This window comes from Panthera pardus, unplaced genomic scaffold (genome assembly GCF_024362965.1).
Source record: "Panthera pardus isolate Hobbes unplaced genomic scaffold, ASM2436296v1 HiC_scaffold_16, whole genome shotgun sequence".
Taxonomy (NCBI): Eukaryota; Metazoa; Chordata; class Mammalia; order Carnivora; family Felidae; genus Panthera; species Panthera pardus.
In genome coordinates, this window is record NW_026526721.1 from 118,821,995 (window position 1) to 118,836,119 (window position 14,125).

The 14,125-nt window shown below is 36.9% G+C and overlaps 2 protein-coding genes across 7 annotated transcripts in view; both read left to right on the top strand.

The window, feature by feature from the left end:
• Nucleotides 1–75: 75 nt before the first annotated feature.
• SLC9A9 (solute carrier family 9 member A9) overlaps nucleotides 76–14,125 on the top strand; it is a 701,238-nt gene continuing 687,188 nt past the window's right edge. For 4 of the 6 annotated variants that reach the window (XM_053903744.1, XM_053903746.1, XM_053903743.1 and 1 more), the window contains exons 1-3: nucleotides 320–485; nucleotides 3,032–3,084; nucleotides 4,525–4,684. The gene's annotated coding sequence lies outside the window, so the exon portion shown is untranslated. Of the gene's footprint in view, nucleotides 287–319; nucleotides 486–3,031; nucleotides 3,085–4,524; nucleotides 4,685–8,579; nucleotides 8,658–14,125 lie in introns of those variants that run through there. The other 2 variants (XM_053903747.1, XM_053903745.1) reach the window with 2 other exon arrangements.
• On the top strand, nucleotides 481–1,571 carry LOC109260527 (DDB1- and CUL4-associated factor 10-like). The gene is made up of 2 exons (XM_019438813.2): nucleotides 481–898; nucleotides 1,441–1,571. Exons 1-2 carry the CDS (start codon nucleotides 594–596, stop codon nucleotides 1,463–1,465), a joined length of 330 nt encoding a protein of 109 aa, XP_019294358.1. The 5' UTR covers nucleotides 481–593; the 3' UTR covers nucleotides 1,466–1,571.

Below are 14,125 nucleotides of genomic sequence, written 5' to 3' on the forward strand. Positions count from 1 at the left end.
CCCGCGGGGGTGGCTTTGGGGGCCGGCTCCTTGGGGGCGGAGCTCGAGCTTTTGGAGGAGGGATAGCTGGTGAGATCTGGTGGTAAAATGACTTTTAGTTAACGGTTAACCTCTTGTGATTGTTGAGTTTTACTGGGGCCTCTCTTTTGCCATCATGGAAACGGTCCTGTAAGAGGGGCCAAAAGAAAAAACGAATTGCAGAATTGCCACCCCCTCACTCACCGGACTGCTCACGCCGGGCGGAGGCAGAGGGGGCGGGGCAACGTGCTCCTCGCCTCTGACAAGGGTGGGTAGCGCGCCTGGGGGCGGGGCGAGACAAGGTACGCCTGGCGGGAGATCGCGTCTCTTAAGGCCAGCGCGCTCTAGGTCGGGGGCGGGCCTGCGGTGAAAACGTGGGAAAGGCGTGAGTTGTTGGCTGAGGGTTTGGGGACCGCGTCTTTGGCGTCTGTTATTATCTGCGGAGGCATCTTAAATTTCCTAAGCGGGTACGGAAAAAATGAAGTTAAAGTGTGATGGAGAGGGAACCGACGCGGCCTGGTGTCGCCGGGAGTTCTGCCCTAACTACTGCGAAGAAGCGGGGATGAGCAGTTGGCATGTTTGCCTTGCTGCCCGCCTGTTTTCACAGCCCGGCCCTAAAGCCGTTTTTTCCGGCTCAGAGAAGTGAATTTCCCGGCGCCGTCCGTGAGGAGCAGGCTGGTGCTTCAGGCCCACCCATCCCCCCGGCTCCGCCCCGCCGCGTCCCCGGGCCCGGGCCTGCCCCGCAGTCTACGACGCGTTGCTGTGGCGGTAGCCATGGGGACTCGGGGCTGTCTGGCGCTCCACACAGGCGCTTTGGCTCAGATTCACGCCACGACTGCAAAACTAACTCGGAAATGCTGAACTATAGCGCCTTGTTTTGGTAAAAGTTTTAGGGGACCCGGGCTCTTTAGCAGTAGCTGAAAATACATAACCCTTTTTAGCTGAAGCGCTCGAATAGTTAACATGGGGAGTAGTTCTGAGAAAAAGGTGGCTCCTGATACGGTATTAAAAATCTGAGGCTTTACTGAATTCACTTCAGGGATTGAACAATGATTTTCAGAAGACACTGGTAACTGGCATGTATAGATAAACTCTACAAGGGCTTAATAAGAAACCTTTGTTCTGGATTATCAAATTTACTTCACTGTATCGTCCTCAACAGTTACTTGATTGCAAAAAAAGAAGCCATCCTCTTGCAAAGTACTGTTGAGTTTAATGTATTGTCCTTCCTGATATAAGAATTCAATATTCAACATAGAAGGGATTTTTAAATGATACTACATTGAATACAGACAACTTGGAAGATTTAGTCTTCAGAGCCTTGTATAAAATGATTAAGAAATTTGGCTTCTACAGCTAAGGACTTTCCGCCACCTTATTAATTAATTAATAAAATTAAATTTTATTTAATTTGCCTTCAAGCATCCCAGAACTCCATACAATGTGAAGTTATGAGCAAAATCTCAAATGAGGATTTCCTAAGAAAAGCATTTGGTGTGATTAGTCTGGAGATGTCAACTCTGCTGCTGCTACTGCCACTGCTGAATTGTAAACTAGGCAAGTCATTCACTAAACTAAAAATTTCCTATCCCTGATATCTTTCTTACCTGTCCTGGAGATGTGTTTGATTAATACCAGATAATTTATGTGAAAATTCTTTAAAACAAAAACACTCCATACATTTTTATGTTTATAGCTAGAATGAATCCATTAGCATCCTTGACAGTAAACTGATTAAGCTGAGAGAATTGGACCATACTTAGAGACTAGTTAGGTGACTAGTAACAGGATTTGAGAATTGCTTCTATGTGTGGACAAGATCTTGGGAGTTCTTAAACTATTCTCAGCCTCCAAATCCTTGGATTTCTCTAGGCGTCATTTGAAGAGTGGAAATAAAAAAGATTACCAGTCTACACAAATTGAATTTTGAAAATACTTGCTTTGTCTCTAAATATTTTACATTTGTGTAAAAGCCTTGATACCTTCAGTTAAGTTTTCTAGACATTTATCAAGATAGTGTTCAAAAATTTAATACATTTCTCAAGGTAAAAAACAAAAAGGCTTAGAGCTATAAGAGAGAAACTCAAGAGTGTTCTGAGTACTATATTAGGGTTTGAAGAAAGATCAGTAAGTGAGTGATACAGTACATTACCCACCTATCCTATAAATTACAGGATGCTTTTGACTAATGGAATATAAGCTAACATCCAAAGCTCTTCCCCATAAGTTTAAATAATGGCCAATAATGTAATTTCCAGTGCATTGTAAAATGGCATTTTACAGTAGCAGTCACTCCTTTAAATATATGCAATGGAATTAAATATAGTATTTTGATACTCATCATCCATTTTTAAAAAGTGAACTAACACTTTGCTTGAATAAGTATTACATTATATTTCTGTTCTGTCCTTTACATTCACAGCAATAGTTCTCAGGGACTATTGCCTCCCTCCCATGGTATATTTGGCAATATCTGGAGACATTTTTGGTATCATAACTAGGGAGTGGGGGCTACGGGGTATCTAGTGGGAGGAGGCCAGGGATATTGTGAAACATTCTACATTACACAAAGCAACTCTGAACAACAAAGAATTAACCAGCCCAAAATGTCAGTAGTGGTATGCTACTAAGAAACCCAGACCTACAGAATTCTATTCTTATATAGAATGGTTTTAGGCATAAAAGTCTTACTGGTTATCATTCTTTGCTGCAGCAAAAAAAAAATGTGTGTATATTAATATTTATTCCATATCTTGTGGTCCTAATGTTCTAAAATTAAGTCAATCCAGGAAAATTTTTTTAATCATTGTGACTGTTACTAATATACAGATGACCAACATATAAATATCATAATTTTGAATAATTATAGAAAGTAATACTTTATCGAAATGGGATTGGGATTGGGAAATCGATTGGGATTTTTATCATTTAGTTTAAGTTTTCATGGGCAAATATTATTTATTTATTGGTAGAATCTTACCTAGCCATTAATTTTCTCAATATTGACTTTTAGGTGCCCTGGCAGTTATGTCCTGGAACAACGCACTGTAGTGAGATTCAGGATAGGTAAGAAGTTTATTTCTTTTGTAAAGGCCAAAAGGGCCATTCTCTGTGTACTGAAGTACCTCAAACATTATTTTTTTAAGAAGTTGTTTACTAGTAGTTACTGGATAGGTGGATGGGTGATAGCAAGGACACTGGTGGGAACACTCTGGATATATTCTGAATACAGACCTAACATAATTTACTCAAGGTTTGGATGTGAAAGAAGGGGAAGCAACAGCTCTCACTGTGTGGTTTTTATCCTAACCCACTAGATTTATTATTTGCTGAGATGGGGATACTGAGAAGAAAAGAATGAGGCAGATACAAATACAATTCCCTCTGTCCATTTTCTTTAGTGCCACATTTGTGTTTCTAAGTTTAAGTTAGCTGTTGAATCTTACAGTTATCTTAGTTATCTATAAAAATGTAAATAATATATTACTCTCAGTGTAGTTAAAAGACTTACACAGTCATTTTCCCACAAATGACAGGATCTTTTCCTTGGTTTCTAACTCCATTGCCTACAGTTCAAACACTTGACAGCGTTAGTTGTAACTCTTTACCAAGTAATGTTAATAATCTAATTGGTATATATTTGATTACTTTAAGGACAGGTTGTGTACAGTGTTTTAATGGTATTTTAAACACATTTTATTGTATTTGAAATCAAAAACTAGATGTTGGTAATTTTTAGGACAGGTTCACTATCATCAAACAGTTGACTCCATTGGATGTATAAAACTCATAAACACCAGAGGACTTTGCTTGTTATAATTGAATTATGTAGTTTTCTGACTTGTGCAAAACAATGCAATTTAGCTCAAATGCAACTGGAACCTTTAATTCATGATTTATATTAATTCAAATTAATATTCATTGTTATTGGCTAGGCTGATCCAGAGAGGCATGTTTTTCTTGTAGTAAATTTTGAATACTTCTGTTTTTTTCCCACATTGTTTCAGCAAAGGAAATAATATGTGAAAATACAGAAAAATTAACACCATTTCAATGAGAGGTTACTTTCATACTCAGTTATTAAGATCTTTTGAAAAGTTAACCCAAAATGTGTACACCTTTGTAAGTTAACATTATTATTACCTATTTTATGGATTGGCATACATATGGAAAGTTCCCTTTATTCAGTTCCACCCCAAGTTCAAGAATCTGAGGGTATGGGTTCTCCAAGTCCAGTGGATGAGACAGAGATATATACCAGCTTTATTATATGTCTGTGATAAATAGTGAGGTCTAAGCAATATTGAAGGAGCATAAACAAGTTAGAAATTCCTGAAGTTACCAACATTATATTTGCATTGAACTCCTTTTGGGAGAGTAAGTTGTGTGCACTGAAATAATTTTGCTTCTTTCTCCTTTAACAGCCTGTTTTCTTAAGCCTTACATCCTATGTCTCTTACCTCTCTGCATCTACTGGCTTACCTCTCTGCATCTACTGGCTTGTAGATGGTGAATGAATCTACTGGCCACCGCTGGTGAATGAAGGCAGCTACAGCCCACTGCTGTGGCTAAGCAAGCCTGCCAGAAAGCTTGAAGAGGAGCCTCAGCTGCCCTTTACAGAGCAAAAGCATCCTCTGAGTAGCTAAAGCTTGGACTTCTAAGCAAGGTATCTTTACTGGATCCCTTAATGGAAATCACATGTATAGGTAAAAGACCTGCCATGCCATAGTCTTTAGCCTAATGGCTGTGCCAGTTGTAAAGATGATCCACAGCTGAAGAACGCTATTTATGTTTTGTACTTGGGTATCAAACATAATATGTATTTAGTATTCAAAATTATATAGTTGAGATATGTTTTTTTGTTTTTCCTTACAAAAGGGCTTATAAACCCTGTAGGTAATTAATTAAGAATTCCCATTTGGAACACTAAAGATTGTGGCCACCAATTCTAACATATGGGATGTGTGTGTGTGTGTGTGTGTGTGTGTGTGTGTGTGTGTGTGTGTTTGTGTTGGGGGATTCCCCATATCAACAAGCAATTCTCCCAACACCAAGTGGGTGTCCTACAATTTAACTCAATTTTGACACTGTCTACCTGGTGGACCAGGTAGTTACCTGTGCTTCTGAATGACCAGCTATAAATCAGAGATTCCCATGACCCCTTCTTTGTGTCACAGGTTAAGAGTTCAGTCCTACAAGACTGTCTGTGCTTCCGCTTCAGATGCCAGTAGCAAGTCCAGGTTATCACCTATCTTCTCTCACATACCCTCTCCTTGGTTTTGATTAATTTGCTAGAGTGGCTCACAAAACTCAGAGTAACATTTTATTCATTAGATTACTGATGAATTACAAAAAGATGTAACTCGAGGCACCTGGGTAGCTCAGTAGGTTAAGCGTTCAACTTTGGCTCAGGTCATAATCTCACGGTTCATGGGGTCAAGCCTTGCGTAGGGCTCTGTGCTGATAGCTCAGAGCCTGAAGCCTGCTTTGTATTGTGTCTCCCTCTCTCCCTGCTCCTCCCCCACTTGTGCTTTGTCTCTCTCTAAAATAAATAAACATTAGAAAAAAAATTTTTTTTAAAAGATGTAACTCAGGAACAGTCAGATGGAAGAGATGCATACAGCAAGGTATGGGAAAAGGACTAGGAGCTTCCATGCCCCTCCCAAGTGTGCCACTTTCCCTGACCATGTGTTCACCAACTTGGAAGTTCTCAAAACATCTATTTGGGGTTTTATAGAGGCTTTATTACATAGGTATGATTGATTAAATCACCATCCGCTAGTGACTGATCAGCCTCTAGCTCCTCCCTTCCCTCTTCTCTGTTCTTATCAAGGGGTGAGACTAAAAGTTCTAACCCTCTATTCCTGGTTAGTTCACCTGGCAACCAGCCCCCATCCTTCAGTGCTTTTCAAAAGTAACCCATTAATGTAAACCCAGTTGTGGTGGAAAGAGGCATGTTATGAATAACAAGACACTCATTTTACCTTTATGGCTCTGAAGTTCTTTCAGGAACTGAAGACAGAAAAAATATAACAATCGATGTTTCCATTGCTCTTATGCTCAGGAAATTCCAAGGTTGTCATAAATCATATTATCACAGGAACTAACTGTAGAGATGTCATATCATCCAATGTAATCTAATTCCAGAGTGTGGCCCATTGAACTATTAGTCCACAACAGATTTACCTTCTTTGAAATGTAACTGATTCACTGATCTGTCTGATTTGACAGACCATCTTCTACTTTCTGTCCTTGTGCTACCTTGTACTTACTAAAGAAAGTGGATTGATATGCAGGACTTTTTCCTCTTTTTTTCCCCCTTAGGAAATAGAGTTCTAGTTATTTTTTTTTGAGAAGCCAGGAATTAATCACAAAATAGTACATATTTATTTATTATAATTAAGCTTCCTTGAAGATTAGCCTGATACTTAGAACTTAAATAATTATATATAAATATATGGTGTGCTAATCTAATCACAAGGTAACAAGACCATTATTAGAACTTGTTGACAAATTAAAAATAGCAACTTAGTAGATTAAACTGGAATGTCATAATTAATTTGTCTTTATAGATAATATATCATTCTAAAATAAAATAGAATCTAATTGCAGTTATAAGTTTGCCGACTTAGTAGTAAATACAGTAATCGAAGTCCTAGGATTTGTCTAAAAGCAAGCTTTAAACTCTAAATAAGAGCAGATTTTAGTTTTTGTTATTAAGTTTTGATTTTGTAAGTCTTTAAGATACTAGTACTCAATTTTTGAACTGTATGTAATGAAAGACATTGAAGCAAAGTAATGTAATCTGCATTAAAAAAGAAAAAGTTCAGTGTTTGTCTCAAATACCAAAGAGATAACCAATAGTAAATAGTAAAAAACTTTCCTATAAAAATCATTAAATTATAATATGAATGTTTATTCATTTATTGGAATATATGTTTCTACCAAGATGACTACCAATGACTTACATTTCTTACATTGTTTTTTCTCTTAAAACTGGAAATAATTGCAAAGGAAATTTCAGGGATAGTATTTTAAAAGCTCTATTTTAAAAATTACTCTCTTGGGGCACCTGGGTGGCTCAGTCGGTTAAGTGTCCCACTTTGACTCAGTCATGATTTCACAGTTCGTGAGTTTGAGCCCCTCATCGGGCTCTGTGCTGCCAGCTCAGAGCCTGGAGCCTGCTTTGGATTCTGTGTCTCCCTGTCTCTGCCTCTCCCCTGCTCATGCTCTCTATCTCTCTCAAAGAATGAATAAACATTAAAAAATTTAAAAATAAAATAAAAATTATTCTCAAATTCCTCTTAAGTTTGTAAAAGCCATAAAGAGAAATATTTTTCTCTAATAAAACATTAGCCTATCTTTTTTATATTTTGATTTCTATTTGTTGCTTATATGTAGAACTAAAGTATTTTTATTATCTTCATAACAACAACAAGTCTACATTTCTTTCTTTTTTGGGGGGGGAGAGAGAGAGAGGGAGAGAAAGAGAGAGAGAGGGAGAGAGCACACATGTGAGAGGGGCACAGAGAGAGAGAGAGAGAGAGAGAGAGAGAGAGAATCCTAAGCAGGCTCCACATTCAGTGCCTAGTGTGACACTGGGATCATGACCTGAGCTGAAACCAAGAGTCTGACACGCTCAACTGATTAAGTCACCCAGAAGCCCCTATATTTCTCATTAATTCTTATAGTTTGTAGATTCTTTGGGTTTTTTATACATACCAAATATATAAGTTACAGCAGCATCATTTAAAATATGTTTTTTAGGAATAAATCTAAAGATAGGAATAATGCTAAAGAAAGAAAGATGGACACCAACTCTACACTGGAAATTACAAATCATTGAAAGACAAAGTTCTAAATAAATGGAGAGAGTGATATACCATGTTGAAAGATTAGTAGATTTAATATTATAAAGATGTTAATTTATAATTCAGCATAACCCCCATCAAAATCCCAAGTTGTGTGTTTTTTTTTTTTTTTTTTAATTAAATTGACAAGCTGAAAACTCAGACATATCTACAAAGAATGAGGAATGACCGAGTTATTCTTAAAGAACAAAACACTGGAGTACTTAGTAAATACAAACAGTAAAAACACACAGGTGGTCAGCTGACTTACAACAAAAGTGATTAAACAGTGTAGTTCCCAAGGTGGTCTTTATAATAAATGATACAAGATCAAGTGAATATTATGAAAAACCATGTACATCTTGATCTGTCTTCACATGCCAAATACCAGAATCAATTGTAATTCCTTTAGGAATTACAAACTAAATGTGAATGATAAAATACTAAAGCTTTTCAAAGGTAACAGGAGAACTTCTGTCTGACTTATAATAGGTTGTGATTCAGGAAATCCCTAAGATCACCCCCAGGGAATAACAGAGCTCAGCAAAGCTGGTATACTCATGGTTGCAGTTTATACCATGGTAAATGCAGATTAAAATCAGCAGCAGGAAAAGGTACATAGGGCAGGGTACAGGAGAGACCTGGTATAGAGAGTTTCTAGTTGTTCTCTCCCAGTGGCATTGTGTGAACAGTGCTTGCTTCTCCCAACAGTGATACGTGGTGATGCAGACAGAGTGTTGTCAACCAGGGAAGCTCAACCAAACCTTGGTGCCCGGTGTTTTTTTGGGGGTAAGTTACATAGACATGGCTCTCTTCCCATATTGCTGATCTTAGTCTTCTGCTCCTCCAGAGGTCAGTGTGATACCACATGGGACAAGGCCCTCACCATAAATCACATTGTTAGTATAGACTACTTGGCATGGTTTAAAGCCCCCAGGTAAACAAAGACACTCCTTTGAGGCAGGACATTCCAAGGGCTTACAGTTACCTCCCAGTAACTAAGTTACTGGGATGAGGGCCATACCTTTCTTTGGACAAGATTAATCTTGTTACACATCAGTAAAGAGTTCTTAATAAATACCAAAAGCTCTAAACATAAAGGTAAAATGATAAATCGGTCTGTATTAAGAACTTGTATTCATTAAGAGAATGATTAAGTAACCCAGAGTAGGAGAAAGTATTTTCAATACACATATTTGACAAAGACTGGTATCCAGATGATGTGAAGAACTCCTAGAAATCAATCAGAAAAAAACCCAATGATGGTTGGTGGGGGAGGGAGACAACAAGCAGAAGACTTAAGAAGGCATTTAAAAACACTAAATCTCACCTTTAATACTAGACTTGACAAAAATGTGGAGAAATCCTACCTCTTATACAATACTGGTTGGAATGTCAATTGGTACTTTGGAGAACTGTTTGGCTGTGTCTACTAAAGGTGAACGTATGCATACCCTGTGACCTAGCAGTTTTGTTTCTAAGATTATACCCAAGAGAAAACTCATGGATTCATTCACCAACAGACATATTTATTGCCATACTGTAATAGCAGAAAACTGAAGAATATTCCAATGTCCATTAACAAAGAATAAATTGTGGTATATTCACACCATGGAATATGATATAGCAATATATATGATAAAACAATTTACAACTGTGTTAAACAACATGGATAAATTTCACAAAATGAGGAAAAACCAGACAAGATGGTACATTCTGTATTAGTCCATTTATATAAAGTACAAAATCAATAATTAGGCATCACATTAGCAGTTATTCTTAGGCAATAAATACAAAAGCCATGTAGTGACTGGAAGGTGCAAAAGAAAGGTTCCAACAAATTCAAGGAAAAACAGCAACAATAATACACATGGCAATCCAAATCCAAAGAGAAAAAAACACTTCTTTCAAGGAAGCCAAAAATGCTGCAGAAACCAAACACCTAGATACATTCAGTTTACAAAACAAAATGCTTAGCTTCTCTAAGATACTTACATTGAAGATACCTGAAGTTTTCCCAGGAGTAAGAGTAAATTGATTTGCATTCACTTTACAGGCCATTCTTGAAGAGAAAGTCTGCTTTAAAGGTAAATTTGATCTCTTAAAAGGTAGACCTACAGCTTTTAAATGACTTTTTTATGGTCTGTATTCATCAAGGGTTTAAAAGCAGTGTGTCACCTTTTTGCACAAATACGCTATAATAAAATATTTTTCTTTGTCCCTGGTTCCTGACACAAAGCTCCTAAAACCTTTGGAATTTCCTCAGTGATAAGGCAGGCCTCTAGTAGCTTCAGGATGGGGGCTGGTCACCAGAAAGACCAATCCATGATTAAAAGCTTGGAACTTTCAGTCTCACCCCAAACTTCCAGGGAGGGGAGAGGGGCTGGAGATTGAGTTAATCACCAATGAGAAACAATTTAATCACTTCATGCCTATGTAATAATATCTTTATAAAAACCCCTAATTGATGGGATTCAGAGAATTTCCCAGTTGAACTCATTAAGGTGCAAGGTAGGTAGTGCACTTCTTCCATTTGACTGTTCCTGAGTTATGTCTTTAATATTAAACTGGTAATCACAAGTAAAATGCTTTCCTGAGTTCTGTGATTTGTTCTAGTGAGTTATCAAACCTAGGGAGGCAGTCACAGGAACTCAAGAATGTTTAGTTTGCTGAGCAGAACTGTAAGTATCCTTGGCACCCTATTTGCATAGCTTCTGAAGTGGGTGCAATCTTGAGGGACTAAATTCTTAAACTGGTAGAGCTTGATGTTAAGAATTGAGCTGAATGGTTGCACATCAGTTGGTATGAGAATTATTTAATGTGTATTGTCAACAAATAATCTCTTCTTACAATGACAGTTGTTATGATTGATTTGTAATCCCCCCCCCCCCCACACACACATTCATATGTTGAAATCCTAACCCCCAGCACCTCAGAATGTAACCATATTTGGAGGCAAGTTCTTTAGAGAACTTGATTAAGTTAGATGAGGCCATTAGGATGGGTCCTGATCCAATCTGACTGATGTCTTCATAAAAAGAGGAAATTTGGATACATAAACAGATACCAGAGGTGTCATAGGGAAAAGACCATGTGAATAGGCAGCAAATGTACAGCCATCTACAAGCCAAGGAAAGAGACTTCAGAGGAAATCAACACTGCTGGCACATTAATCTTAGATTTTCAGCCTCTAGAACTTTAAGAAAATAAACTACTGCTGTTTAAGCCACCCAGTCTGTGGTATTTTGTTATGGCAGCCCTAGCAAACTAACAGAATTTATTATTTGATTTTACATGCTTATTTCAGACCAGATTCATTTCCACTGATGTTATATGCTTGTTTGAGACCACAGTTTTTAGCCTGGAAATTTTAGAGAACAGTAAGTAGTATCCACATCTCATGCTATCCCAACCCAAGGATTTGAATCATGATTTTCATACTTGAAAACTAGCACATGAATCACACATCAGTAACATGAAAGATCAAGTGGAAGAATATCTGAAAGCACAGAACAAAATTATAAACAGACAGGAAGTATGAAAGAAAAGATCAGAGAACTGAAGGACACATACAGAAGACCCAATAGTGAATAATACAGGAGTTCCAAAAGGTGGAAGAATAACGATGGAGTAGCATCAATAATTAAGTATTTTATAGTAAAAAAATGTCTTGAACTTGAGAAAGCTCTTTGTCCACAGAATAAAGGAGCTCACACTGGCAGGATTGATGAAGAAAAACACTACTTTGGAAAAGAAGACCATAGGCTCAACACTTAAAAAAGACTTAGTTATTTACTAAAAATGACATTGCAGAAAAGGAAGAGTTCCTATCAGCTATTGCAGAGCAATCATAACCGATTTCTTTTTCTTTTTTTTTAAAGATTTTTTTAATGTTTATTTATTTTAGAGAAAGAGTGTGAGCAGAGGAGGAGCAGAGAGGGAGACAGAATCCGAAGCAGGCTGCAGGCTCTGAGCTGTCAGCAGAGTCCAACAAGGGGCACGAACTCACAAGCCGTGAGATCATGACCTGAGCCGAAGTCCGACATTTAACCGTCTGAGCCACCCAGGCACCCCAAAAACTGATTTCTTAATACAACAAAATTATCATAGTATATTTGTACACAATGGTGCAATCAAACCCCAATTCCAAGATTTGCATTATAGTCAATAGAAAAGATAGGACCTCAGTAACAGTTAATGAAAAAGGAAATACCAGTAGTCACAAAATTAGCAAACAAAATGGTTACCCAAAGGAGATGCTAATATCATACAATTAGAAATGGTCATGGAATCTATCATTAATATCTCAAGGAGCTGTCATTTTGTTGAGATTTCATTTTTTTCCACACACTGACCTAATGCTATCTTGCTATAGACATGTTAGAAATAATCTAGTTAAATTTCTGAGTCCCAAGGATAAAGAAAAAATAGTCTAATTAGCTAATGGAGGAAGAATAATTATGAAAGAAAAGAATCAGATGAACCAACACTTTATTTACAATATTAGAAGCTAGTGAATTTAGTATAATTTATATCTAGGGAAAGGACTATATGATCCATTGATTCTAATACAATCAAGGTATCATTTAATTGTCAATTTCAAAGAAAGTTGTTTATAAACATGTGAAGATTGATAGAATATATTACTCAGCAGCACAACTGAGGAAGTAGTAAAGGAAAGGACTATAATCAACAAAGAAAATACAGATCTACAGACATGGGAAAATAGAGTAAATGAAAGAATGAGGAGCTCTGACACAATTGTTACCTTAAAGAGATATCTAAACAGATGGAGAGTGAATGAGTGTGTGTAATATAAATACTAACTGATGCTTCTTGAAATGAAAGTGGCATACTGCAAAGGCACCCTGATAATAGACTCTAAAGGCAATTAAAATATATCAACAAATCATAGGCGTTTGGAGCCAGGGAGAGGGGAAATAAAAGTGTTCCAAAGGGCTCATCCAGTGAAGGAACAGAGCACCTAGCAAACGAATAGTTGGTATCTCATTTCCATTTAACCCTTACTTTCATATGGATTTAATTTTGAATGTATGAAAATATAATCACCAGTTGCATGAAAAAGTGCAATAGAATTTCATAATTAAAACAAGGAAAAGAGACTAGCAATGATCAAACAGGAAAACTAAGAGAAATAGTTAAAGGAAAATAAGGAAATATTTTTAAAAATGCAAACAAAGTAGGATGAAAGGAAGAAAACATGAATGATTAACTTTCCCAGTGTATAAAACAGCTTCTCAGATTGGGTTGAAAAAAAACAAAACAAAACTGAAACCTATCAATATATTCTTTTAAAAAAAGTGTTTAAACAGAGCAGTGAAGAAATGTTGAAAATAAAACAATGGCATAAAAGAAAAGCAATTGCATATACAAAATCAGATAAAATGTATTAAGATTAAAAGTTCTAAATAAAGACTATACAATGACAAAAGGCACGGTTTACAAAGAGCATATAACTAACAGAAGCCAGTTTTTAAGGTATTATCTCTCAGCTTCAAATTTATTGTTTTATCTCTCAGCTTCAAATTTACTGTTCTATATTTTGCTTTGTAATGCTGGAATTAGAACTCTGAAAATTGCATTTCTGATTGGTCAGTTTACTCCCTGTTAAGTTCTGGCAATAGGGGGCAATAAAGGGTTGTCACAAGACAAAGAAGAAAGAAACTGTTCTTTTTGTTACCATTTGTATCTTATTTCTATTAGCATCACCCTAATAAAGTTTTACTCTGGCAGCTTCAGAATACAAGTAGGTAGGGAGAAGCCATTGTATCTTGTCAGTGTCTATTCAGGGAAAAGCAGAGAGAGGTAATGGAGTATCTGAATGACCTGAGAACTGAAGAACCCCATATAAAGTAAAAGTTATTCACTGGAAATCATAGCAATTCAATTGGAGGATAGTAGCTAAAACTGGAAGAGGTTTAACATTTTCCAATAACCAATAAGTTGGCTAGTTCCTATAAGTTTTCATAACTGACCCACTAGGGCTTCCTCCATGTACAAGGCTTCATACTGAACAGAAACTGCTGGGATGAAACAAAATTGTTTAGATTAGGAACAACTGAAATGAAGGAAAAAGGTGGTCCAGATAAAAGGGAAAAGGAAGCAGCTAGAATCTGCCCCAAGCAAGCCATTGTAGTTTTACTAATATATGAAAATAATATAAAAAGAATCTAAGCAGAGAAGCTATCTGAACTAAATCTTCTAAGAAGTTATGAAAACTAAATCAACATAGAAAT